Here is a 12,422-nt window from a genome sequence, read left to right on the forward strand (position 1 = left end):
ATAGGAAAGTGTGACAATAGCTTTTGTAATCATTTTAAAACATTTCACAGTTTGGTTCAGGTAGGTTTTAAAATATTATTCATGTTCAAAGTAATGAGGTGAAGGGATGAGATGGAAATAGGAGCTCAGATGAAATAGGGAGCCGTTGCCCTAGCTGGATTGAATCAACAAGGACATGGCAGATAACATTAACTCAACTTTGATTGACATGTAATAAATAGTTAGTTCATTTCAATAATAAACTCAGTCGGAGCAAACATATTTTTCGTTTGATTATACCAAAATTTTGATTCAAATTATTATTGTTGATGTAGAAGGGAGAAATTGGTTTGTAACAATCATGATCTAGCATGAAATGAAGCTCTCTTAAGTTCAAAAATCTACTAACTGTTTTGTTATTTTAAACATGCTAAATTTATCTGCGTGAATAATCTATATCTATCTTTAAAGATCATTTTATTGCAGAAATTTAATTTCAATAGTAAATACAGATAAATACAGATTTTTTATACAAAGGAATACAGATTTTCTATGAAAATATCTGGTATCTCTGCTTGAGAGGAAATAAAAATCTTATTCAAAACTACTGGCAACTTTGGATTTGAATAAACTAAAAAAATTAGTACTTACTTGGAGATGTGTAAATTATTGCAGTTTTTGAGTTTGTTTTACGGTAGTTTTCAACGGAAATTGCGCGGTTTGTTTGGTCATTCATATTTCATTTAACGAACTAAACACTGTCGCAGTTGATAATAATCGTTGTGTGTTATTCGTTTTATTATGACTGGCTACATTTCAAGTTATTAAACTTTTTGAAACGAGAATCGCTAATAAGCTAAAATAATCCGCAATCAAAGCAAACTAAGTTATCAATTTTGTTCAATGCAAGTGAAAAATGGCCCTCTTGAGCGGAGCTCGGTTATGTGTTCTGGATAAAAAAGGTGATAAAACCAATCGGGAAATAACAATACGAACAAATCAAGTGAAGTTCGGATCGCATCCTTTGAACACAATTCGTTTGAAAGCAAACTCAGTCAAACAGTTGCATTGCAAAATTTTTACTAAAAATGAAAAAGTGAGTTACGACGCTTCGATCACTCGGTAACATTTTCGTATCATGGTATACTTTTAATCTTACAGGTCATCATTATCAACTATTCGATTGAAAATCCCATCATTGTTAATAGCGAAGCTATTCTTAAGCGTGGTTTTTTGAGCGATGGTTCTATTTTAAATATTTGTGGAACACGATTCCGTTGGCAATTTGACGAATCAAAATTGCTTAACAAAAAATCTGAACAAACCACAATTAGCTCCCGGAAAGGAAAACGACGACGTACAATTATAATTCAGAAAAAACAATCAATTGATACAAAAAGAACGTCAACAGAAACGTGTAAAAAAACAGTTTTGAAGAAAGGGCAGAAAACTCCGACGTATACATTGCCTAAAAACGGGAAACAGTTGCTGAAAAACATTCGAAAAAGATTTACTGTTCACAAGTACGATTATAATCTATTTCTCATTAAATATTTTTTAATTGATCTCTTATTTCCAGTATCGCCATCGGTCATGATACTGACGATGAGACAAATGATGAAATCCATAAAGATGAAGGTATATTCCAATGTTCATGCCTTTCACTCGATATTTCACCGTTTGATATTTTCAGTTATATCTCTGCAATCAGAATCAACTCCAACAACTAATCCTAGACAATCTAGAAATAACACACCGTTCTACACACCCGAACTGGAGAAGGAAAATACAGTACCTATGGATATTGAAAAAACTCCGACGGTACATTTGGAAAATTCTGCCATGATGATATTATCTTACACACCTATAGTTGGAACGCGTTCAAAAGTAAACCTTAAGAAAACGCCATTGTCTTCTGCTAATAAAGGATCGATAGGAATGCGATCGCCCTATATGACTCCCAAAACAGAGAACATATCAACTAGTAATATTTCGAAAGCAGGAAATTCGATGTATCTTATTGACTTGACAACACCAGGTAGTGGTCATAATAGCTATGTGAACAGCCCACTGCGCGAACGTAATAATTCATTTTCTTCGGTTGGTTCTTCTGTCGGGCTTATTGATCTAATTACACCTAGCCCAAAGAAAATCAAAGCATCTTCATCGGCCGTTATGAAATCTGTTCCAAAAGGTTTATTGAAATCAGCTCTAAAAAATGCCAGCAAAACACCTCGAACGCCTCTTGTAGGCACACCAAAAAATGTTCCAAAAATTAAAATTGACGATCAACCTGGTATTCCGGATATAAATAGGAAAATCAGTAGAACTCCAGTAAGTACTTCCAAAAGTAAAATACGCCGTCAAATAGAAACTCCGATCGTCTGTAAAAGTCAACCAGTATGTACCGTATCGAGCCAAGAGAAAGAAAATCAAAATAATTGTAATGAGAAGGATACAACAAAATCGTCGCTGATAGCAGTCACGACGACCGATGAAATATTTGACACACTTTTAGGGCAATCTATAAAAAGGACTGACTCTCGAAAATCAGATTCTTCAAAAAGTAGTGGAATTCCCTCCATAATAAGCAAAGGCGGCAGTAACTGTCCGGAAACCGAAGTTGAGAATTTGGTGGAATCTGCTTCGAATGTTACTACTTCCAAAGCAATGGATGTTGAGTCGGCTATGAGAAAACCGAATCGAACGACTCAAATACGATCATCACAGTATTCTGACATCACGCCACATGATTCGTTTGTGGACGGGTCCACAGTAGCCATTGCTGATGAGGAATTGCCAGAATGTAAAGATGAGTCTGTAATTTTGAGTGAAAATGAGTTAGAAAATCTAGACGAGAAGCCAAAAATTGTTAGTAGCGGTAGAAGAAGTCATACTCCATTGACAAGTAAAATTGTTCGAACGTTGGGAAACAAACGACAGACGATTGGTAATTTCTTCTCTAATATGTTCGGTAAGCTTACGGTTAGTCCCGTAAATCGAGTCAGTATTACTGATAGCACTGAATTACCCGAAGAAAAAGAAAATGGCTCCGAAAATGATTCAGATGAATCGGAGGAAGTATATCACGATAGCGAAATTGATCAGGAAGTAAACAGAATCCAACAAAATGCGGATATTTTAATGAGTTCAAGCCCTAAATTACGCCATTCGTTGCGAGACACTCGCAAGTTTATTGGAAGCGCGTTAACTTCGTTGAACACGTCAAAATCTGTTATGTTAGAAACCAGTGAAATTGATGAGAGCATTTTGCTGAACGAAACGTATGATGAAAATAACATAGTTGAAGGAAGTTATGACCTAACAGATTTAAGTAGTCGACCAGCAACTGCATTATCTTCCGATCACGCAGTGTTACCAAGATGCGAGCAACTCTCGACACCCGAAATTTCGGCTCAGGAGTTCAATGATGCAGAAATAAAGCTACATAACAATAGTCGGTAAGCTTGCGATATTATTTTTCCTTCAATAGAGTATTTCAATGTTATTATTTTGTTCGTTTCCGATTTTTTCCTTCTATTTCAATTCTCTATCATACAGCTGCCACTTGGATTCGCAAAATACTCCAAATAGGAATGTCGTGTGTGAGATTCCGACGTCTAGCAAACGAAAAACCGTTCAACGAGAGTTTGAAATAAGTCCACTAGCAGTTCCATTAGGGAGAACACCGAAAGCATCTCCCATAACAAAGAGGAATATTGCAAAAGCTTCTTCCATAAACTCACAATCTAATTTCAAAAAATCCAAAGGGTAAGTGACAATAATAGAAACTTAATTAATTACTAATGTGTTTGCGTAAATGAACATTTGGTATGGTACATATTCGGTCTCATTTGATAGTTTGAATAAACGAGAACTCATGCTATTGTCTTACCGGGATTATCATCAGATAGTACGTGTCAGAAATTTCCTAGTTAAGCGTTCAAAGCTGGAAACCTACGGTATCCTTGGTTCAAAAGTGTCAAATTCGGATCTACGTGGATTATGAACGGCGTCTGGGTTAACTACAATACTGAATAGGGTAACAATGTCTTGAAAATGTCGAGTTATTTTTTCTCGGTATTGCTAATTAGAGTCAAAGTGAAAATACTGTATTCGATTTTATCATAATTGATTCATTTAAAGTCTAGTGAACCCTCAAAATAACATGGCGAATCTACTAATGAGATGACTGATTTTTTTTCTTTTTTGAAAATATACATTCTGGTAATATAAGTAGTGAAAATCATAATGTTTATCTTATGGACCATCAAATAACTTGAAACACAATTTCAAGTTATTAGTATAAAAAATATACCTCTATCATAATGTTTATTTATGCCAGAGAAATAGAACACATTAGGTTCTAATATATTGAGTCTTTACATCCGCTTCAACTATAAACTATTTTTGAATTTAAATTTGATTCAAATAAAACTCTTTGAATTAAATTTATGCATGTTAGATTCAAATATTTTAAGATATGGATTCAAATTTCGAATTTTTATTGAATCTTATTATCTTATCATCCCCCCAGCGAATGACCAATTGGTTAAAACCGGGGTTAAATAAACCAATAAAAAAAACATCTAATCATCTAATTTATTAGATTCAAATGCTTGTTACAGTGTGTTTAAATCAAATAAGTTGTAGTATAGATTCAAAAAAAATTCTTCGACTCTAGAATTAAACTGAATTAAATATGCTAAGTCTTAGCTTCAAATTCAAGGATGGTGATTAAAATTTTTCGTCCTTGAATCAAATTTCAGAGAAAATATTTCTCTGGCATTTGATTTATAATAACTTTGGAAGTAGTTGACGAATTTAAACTAGCTGCACTATTGAAATTGTTTGAATTGTGCGATACCAAAGTGCTTTCATAGGATAGGTGCGTTATGAATAACAGTAGGGTGGGACAAGGTTGTGTGGGAAAAAAAGATGAAAAGGTTTATTTTCTCGCTCCACCAAACTTTCCGTGTTTCTTTTGGATCCCATAAGAACTATTCAAAGCTATTTAGCTTGATCGGAGAAACTATATTTTTTCGCCCGAGGTTTTAAGTTTGTAGGGGATTTACTATGGGAAAATTAACTTTAAAAAAAATAAGCTAAAGATCAACGTATGAACTCTAAAAATCAGTGTATGTGTGATTTCGATCGGAAATTTATCGTGAAGAAAAACCTTTGAAGACCGCAAAACAATCCGACATTTTTAGAAAAAGTTATAAAAGGAAATCCGACACAATACATCTAGTACCACTGCTGTTAGTGGCGGTAATATGTTTTTGCTTTCTTTTATTATGCTATAACGGTTGATCTGAGTTGTTTTATGTCTTTACGATAGTTACTCAGCTTAGAAAGAGGATTCTGTTTAAGTGACAAACCATGCTCTAAAGCTTACTGTAAAGACAAAAAAGTCATGTAAATTATGTTTTTGTTTGCAAAAAAAAGTATCGTCTATATCTTCTAAACGATAAGAGATAGAATGTTTATATCTTTGGCAAAGTTAAGATTTAAGCTGTTCTATAATATTGTAGAAGATTCCAAAAACCTATTTCTTCAAATTAAAAAGTTAGACTTAGATTTGGAACATGGCATGTCACTTGAAAAAAATCTCCATGCTGAACTGAGTAACTTTTGTGAAGACATCAAACAACTCAGATCAACCATTATAGCATAATAAAAGAAAACAAAATCATAATACAGCCAATAGCACCAGTGGTGCTAGATGTATTAAAGAATGAGCCATCTTGTGTCGGTTTTCCTTTAATAACTTTTTCTACAAATGTCGAATGTTTTGCGCTTTTCGACGGTTTTTCTCCTCGATAAATTTTCTACCAAAATCAAACATGCACTGATTTTTAGAGTTCTAGCCGATTTTTTTTGTAAAAAGTGAATTTCTTCATTCTAAATCCTATACAAATTTTAAACATCGGGCGCAAAAATATAGTATCTCCGATCGAGCCAAAACATTGCACGGTGCTTATGGGACCCAAAAGGAACACGAAAAGTTTGGTGAAGCTGAAATTAATATTTTGTCCCACCCTAATGTACAGGGAACATACATTTGTATTCATTTTAGAGAACGGTTTCACAGTGGAGCTTTCGAAAATGATTGAACGAAAGGAAGCAGATTTGAAAACTTAATTTTTAAAATAATTATTCAAATGTTTTTTTTTATAAAAATTTATTGAATTAAAAAAATCCATCATTGAATCTACACACTATTGCACGAAAGCCTGATTGTAGAAGCAAAACTAATTTGCTTTGAACAAAATAACAATTGTGTCAGATCCAGGTGGAAATGAAATACATTTCAATTCAAAGCACAATATATTTGAATGCAATGCTCATTTTATTATTTTTCTGTGTCTACACGCACATACTTTGAAGTAAATATCAAATTTATTTGAATCAAAGGGAAATGAGAATGGAACATTTTTCAACATTAAATTCCATGAACAATACAGTATTTAATATTGTGCATCTTTCCTTCAAATTTCTGTGTCTTCCTAACCTTTTGGATTCCTCCCCCTTCCCATGAACACCCACCACTTTTGAACATATCCTCCTTTGAACCCCCTCTTGAATAATAATAATTGAATTAAATTTAAATATATCTCTTCCCGTGATTTGATGGTATCTGTTATCGCCGAAAACAAAATTAAGATTTTAGTGTGTATTTAGGCTTTTCTTTATTATTTTTTAATTTCTTCTTCGATTCAACAGCGCGTTAGCAGTTTATCTTACATTGCCAACGCCACCTTACGGTTCCAAGTCATGGAAGTCAAGGGTTGTGAGCCCGTCAGCAATTATGTACTGTGGAACACATTCAATTTAATCGACTATCAGTACAATGTATAGTATAAGAAAATATTCGAATCATATTGTGTTTTACTTGTTATAATAAAGTAAAAAAAATGTCATACCAAAAATATATATGATATCTATGTTATAGGCATTTCGAATGCAGTGATTATACAATTTCTCCAATCGCACAAAGCAAGCTGAATATCTCTATATTGACCGAGACCACGGAGAATATATCCATAACCCCGTCGAGCATTTCGACCAACATAGTGTATGTACAAAAACAATCATGAAATGACTGAGCTTACTTCTGAATATGAATATTTATTTTAAAGCAAAGAGAATGATAAACTAGACGTGAACTCTGAATCGCAACAACCGGATTCGAAGGAATCGACTATTGTATTGGTTGGAATCACATCAACACAATCATCAGTTGATCTTAGTCAAGTTGCCGCTTCATGTTCCATGAGTGCCCCCAAAATAAGACCTTCTGATGGAGAAATTGCGTAAGTCAAGTGGTTGATAGTGTTTCAGGGAAAAATATGTATGTTTTATTCATTACTTTTTCAGTGTTGATGATACTAGAGAGCATAATATAGCATCAGTTACTTCGATTATTTCCGGTGATGTCGATTCCTCTAACCAGTCTAACTTAAACGAATCTTCATGGACTGTGGAAGCTTTGGAGCAAACAACCGTCAACGATGGTGAGCACCTCGAAAAAGAATTCACCACCCCCGATGCCATTTTGACTGGCTCTCATACTACAAACAATGAAAACACGTAAGTGGCATAAAACATTGATATAAAGTAAATGGGACATTCCACACAAATTTGGCCACACATTTTTTTTCCATTTAACAATTTTTTTTAGTTTAGAACTCGAAAATTTTCGATACGTACTTTTTTTTATTTCAATATAGTACAATATGACCTTCATTAGTCATTTCATATACGAAAACCATTAGTTAGAGTTAGATATGTTGTCTGTTCGATATATTGACTTCAAGAGTAAGTTGAAATTTGAGTTTTCGCGTCGCTATAATAGCAGTATTGAACAATTTTCCAACTGTTTTTTCTGCGATATTGCTTTAAAGAACCGGTGCAAAAATATTGTATCCGATTTTATCACAATTCATTGATTGAAAGTCGAGTAATCGGTAAAATAATATGGTGAGATTACTACTCGTATACTAGCCTAATGAGTTGGATGTACGTTATTTGTCCGAAATTTGTTTGGTCGAATTTTGTTTGGCATAACTTTTGTTAGGCATAATGCCATTTGGCATAAAATGAAAAGATATGCTGTTTCATTTGGCATAATTATTGTTTGGCATAATTTTCACTTGGCATAGTTTCAATTGTGCATATTTTCTTTAGATATTTAATTTGTTCTGGGAGTACTTTGAAAGGTTGAAATACATAACGACCGAAAACACTTGGATTACAGATTTTCCGATTAGTGCTCGATTTTTACATTCGGTGTTTAAACCCGCCTTCGGAAGCGACGGCCCCCGCACACAAACCTGTAATCCACTCGTTTGCCCGGTCTATTTAATGCTAGAAGAATTATGCCTAGAAATTTATACCAATCAAGAGTTATGCCAAACAAAATTCGGCCAAATAACGTACACCCGTTTTAAGCAGAATCTATGAAAATCATTTCTTGTTTCATACCTTAAAAACCTGTTTTAATCCACCTAGTGGTGTAATGATGCCTTTGTCATATCAAACATATATGATACTTTGCTATTCTTCAAAATAGAATTCTTAGATTCTTGAAAGATTAACCGGAATCGGTTTAGTTGACCGTTTACTGATAATGACTACCAATTGGAGTAGTTTTTTGGGCGATTTTTTTCACGTTTTCTGTTTCGCCCGCGGAAAGGTATAAACTTTCTAACACATTTTACCCTATAATTCCGGAAACAGATTTCGGATCCGGATGAAATTCTGCCATTCCGTAGAAGACCACAGGACCTTCCATTATTTTCCTAAAAAATCTGGGTGGCTAATTTTGTGGAGAAATAGTAATTTTGTGTGAAATGCCCCATATGTATGTTAATATTAGGACCGGGTTAAGCAGTTAAGAGTGTAAAGCACTGGCCAAACAAGCCATATGTCGTATGGTTGAGTCCTGACTAGGAAGGATTCTTTGTGTCCGTAGGAGTGTAGCCCTAGCCATTTAAGTCTCCTTTACATTTAAGGGTCGGCTACGAAGTCTCGATATCAAGTTCCACAGTACCTTGACATTGCTTTGTAATGTTACAATTAAAGAAGCGAACAAAGGCCTATTTCAAAGCAAACTAGAATTTTCTTGTGATAATGTACATGAATTTTACATTTGCAGTATATCGCCTGTCGTCCGCAAATCAACAGGTATCGAGAATCTGAATGCAGATTCTACTGAGGTCTACAATGAAGACAGTTTAGATATTGTCACGGCAGAGCTCGATCTTGTGACAAGTAGCGGATGTGAGAAACAAGAATCCTCAACAATCCAATCGCACAAATATGTTGAGCAGAATGAATTACCTAGACGTAGTTCTAGACGAGCGACAACCACTCCATCAACATTTTTCAAAACATCCAAGACAAGCAGTGCTCAAATTACTCATACTTCATGGACGTTTGGGTATGTACTACCAAATGGAATGAAATAAATACTTCAAATAATTACTATACGTTATTTTACAGAACCATACCATATGGAGATCAGTTAGTGATAGACAAAAGTGATGCTGAGCATGGTGATGAGTTTCATGCGGAATCCAGGTGAGTTTCAAAATTCAAATGCAGATAAATATAAGTGCTCTTACCCCGATAATGTTTGAACAACTTGCAATATAATCACTTTATTTGCTCACAATCCATCTTCGTTGCGGGATTGAATGAATTGATAACGAGGCGTAACGTCGCAATTTTGTGCATAATTTTATATTATTTTTTCTGCTCATTTCCCCCCCGAAACTCCTGAGCAGAAAGTTTAATAGCATTTTAAAAAAATTCAATAGTGAAGCGAAACTAAGAGATTTTTTTATAAAAGTTTGTAAGAATCGGTTCTGTCATCTCTGAATATTAAGTGCAATATTTTTATCACACACAGACATTTTTCGATCTCTCCGAGCTGATCCGAAAGACATGATACTTGGTTTTCCAAGGCTCGATTCAAACGCTAATTTTTATACTGATTAGACTATTTATTTATTCATTTATTTATTGAAAAATCAACAGACCTAATGGTCCTAATGATTAATTCTAATACTAAGTAAGAAGTTGTTCCTTGTTTTATTCCGTGAAAGATTGAATTCGAACTCATATGATACTAGATTGAATGACCATTGTTAACCGATAATGGCACGGAAGCTCGAAGACGAACACTATTTACTTCAAGGAGCAAAAAGGGGGAAGTCAATCCTATCGTTTAAAACATCTGTGATCAGTTCGCTTTCACATATCATCCAAGTCAGTCGATAAAATAAAACCGCTTACGTTCGGGACGGAAGAAACCAAGTACAGTATTGTGTAGTGACCAATAGAATGATCTCGAAATGAGTGAGCCAAACGAACAAAAGCTACCACCGCTACGAAAGAATACATTTATTGTTGACTTCAGGCAGTGCACAATTCGACCTTCGATACGAAAACTTGCAGGTTTGCTCAAAGAGCAAATGCATCTTGACATTAAACGTGTGCATTTACTTCAATGCAATAAGACAAATAATGTTGTTTAGATCCAGTTTTATAAAGAGTTGGATGCAATTCAATTCGCAAAAGACAATAACAATGTGCACTATGTGGAGCACGAAAACATTAAGTACAACATTCTAGTATATATGGAAGATAGTGCTATCGAAGTGCGTGTGCATGATCTTCCCTCAAGTGTCATCGATCCTTATATTCGCAAACCTATTTCCCAATACGGAGAGATTCTTTCTGTCGAAAAAGAGTCCCCGGTATTCTAAATGGCGTATGTTTGTACGCATGCGCTTGAAGAGGCCTATACCTTCTTATGTGACTTTCGGTCAGGATACAAGAGTCCCGTGCAAATCACTTGTTACCTATGACAATCAGATGGTCACATGTCAATATTGCCATAAAGCTGTTCACTATGGTAAGCCATGTGATAAACTAGACAAGGAGACAACTACACCGAAGGACTACGGTGCTTCCTTCACACCAATCCCAAGCAACCACGGTACACCTGTGACAGCCAGCAACAACAATGAAGCATCCCCCTCAAAGAAACCATTAGTATCCCAAGTGGAACAAAGTACACCAGCTGCAGTTAACAACTTACCCAATGCCTGTGAAATAAGTAACGATTGTTCAGCCAATAACAGTGATGCCGAACCAATGGACGGGAGCGTGAATAGCGGGCCACTGCTCCCCCTTCATTCGCTAGATAACAGCGAAAGCGCTCTCCTCCAAAGAAAAAAAAACAATTATTTTGTAGTACATGTACATTTTTGAGTATATGATTACAATCTCCGTTCGTTTATCGACCGGGAAAGCTTTGGCCGTCTACTGACAATGATTACCGATTGGAATAGTTTTGAGTTCAGTTTAGATTTATTTTTTATTTTTTATGTATTGCTGCTTCACGTGAAAGTTAAAAATTTTAGCATTTATTACTCTATAATTCCGGAAGTCGGATCCGGATGGAATTCAGGAATTCCGCATGTGACCACAAGACCTTTCAGTCGTTACCTAAGTTAGCCAAAATCGGTTCAACCATCTCCGAGAAAACCTATTGAGATTATTTGGAAGACACATACATAAACACACACAATTCTCAGCTCGACGAATTGAGTCGAATGGTATATGGCACTTGACACACACACACACACACACACACACACACACACACACACACACACACACACACACACACACACACACACACACACGCACACACACACAACATTGTCGAGATTTGTCGCGACGAAGACACGTGGCACGTTGTTGACAGAGCAGTAACGGGGATGATGTGCGCGCTGTAGAGGAAGTGGCGCGAAGACCAGAGAGCGCCGGGCAATGATCCGGGTATGATCCACCGCCGAGGATATGACTGAGTCGTCCGTAACAACACATACTGGCAACGTAACAACACATAGAGCAACAGGCAGCCGCGACCACCGGCCGCTAAAGGACCAGCGAACAAGCGTCGGCTCGGGAGTTTTTCAGTCGTCGGGGAACTCTCCGTCGGTGTAGTCTAAATCCTTCGCCGGGGATTAGACGAAATACAAATATTTTTTTTTGATGTCAAATGTCTTAGAAATGCATGAAACAGATTTGGTGTCCCAACAAAAAATTTCGACTTTGGAACTTAGAAAAATTTTGAGATTTTCAAAAACAAAAAGAAAATTCATGCCAAATGTTCTTAGAAATGCATGAAACGTCTATGTCTTGTGTAATCTCAAAAAAAAAATCGAAAATTTTCAGAGTGTCAGAGAGTTGACTTCAAAAAATTAGGGACAACACCAGATCTCGACGTTTCATGCATTTCTAGTACAAAATAAAAGAAAACTAGATAACTTTGAAAATTCGAATAAAAAAACCGCATAACTGTGAATAACTGCGTAAAAAACCGCGTAACTTAGGAAATCCGCATAAAAACCGCGTAAAACGTT

The 12,422-nt window shown here is 35.5% G+C and overlaps 1 protein-coding gene across 1 annotated transcript in view; it reads left to right on the forward strand.

Moving 5' to 3' along the window:
- Positions 1-718: 718 nt before the first annotated feature.
- The window catches only part of LOC131428385 (uncharacterized), a 34,435-nt gene continuing 22,731 nt past the window's right edge, over positions 719-12,422 (forward strand). Inside the window, exons 1-10 of the mRNA XM_058592303.1 lie at positions 719-1,075; positions 1,141-1,502; positions 1,559-1,617; positions 1,673-3,440; positions 3,541-3,750; positions 6,935-7,057; positions 7,122-7,295; positions 7,360-7,572; positions 9,140-9,424; positions 9,487-9,564. Of these exons, the coding sequence (XP_058448286.1) occupies positions 896-1,075; positions 1,141-1,502; positions 1,559-1,617; positions 1,673-3,440; positions 3,541-3,750; positions 6,935-7,057; positions 7,122-7,295; positions 7,360-7,572; positions 9,140-9,424; positions 9,487-9,564 (3,452 nt within the window). The 5' untranslated portion in view covers positions 719-895. The remainder of the gene's footprint in view (positions 1,076-1,140; positions 1,503-1,558; positions 1,618-1,672; positions 3,441-3,540; positions 3,751-6,934; positions 7,058-7,121; positions 7,296-7,359; positions 7,573-9,139; positions 9,425-9,486; positions 9,565-12,422) is intronic.

This window comes from Malaya genurostris, chromosome 2 (genome assembly GCF_030247185.1).
Source record: "Malaya genurostris strain Urasoe2022 chromosome 2, Malgen_1.1, whole genome shotgun sequence".
Lineage (NCBI taxonomy): Eukaryota > Metazoa > Arthropoda > Insecta > Diptera > Culicidae > Malaya > Malaya genurostris.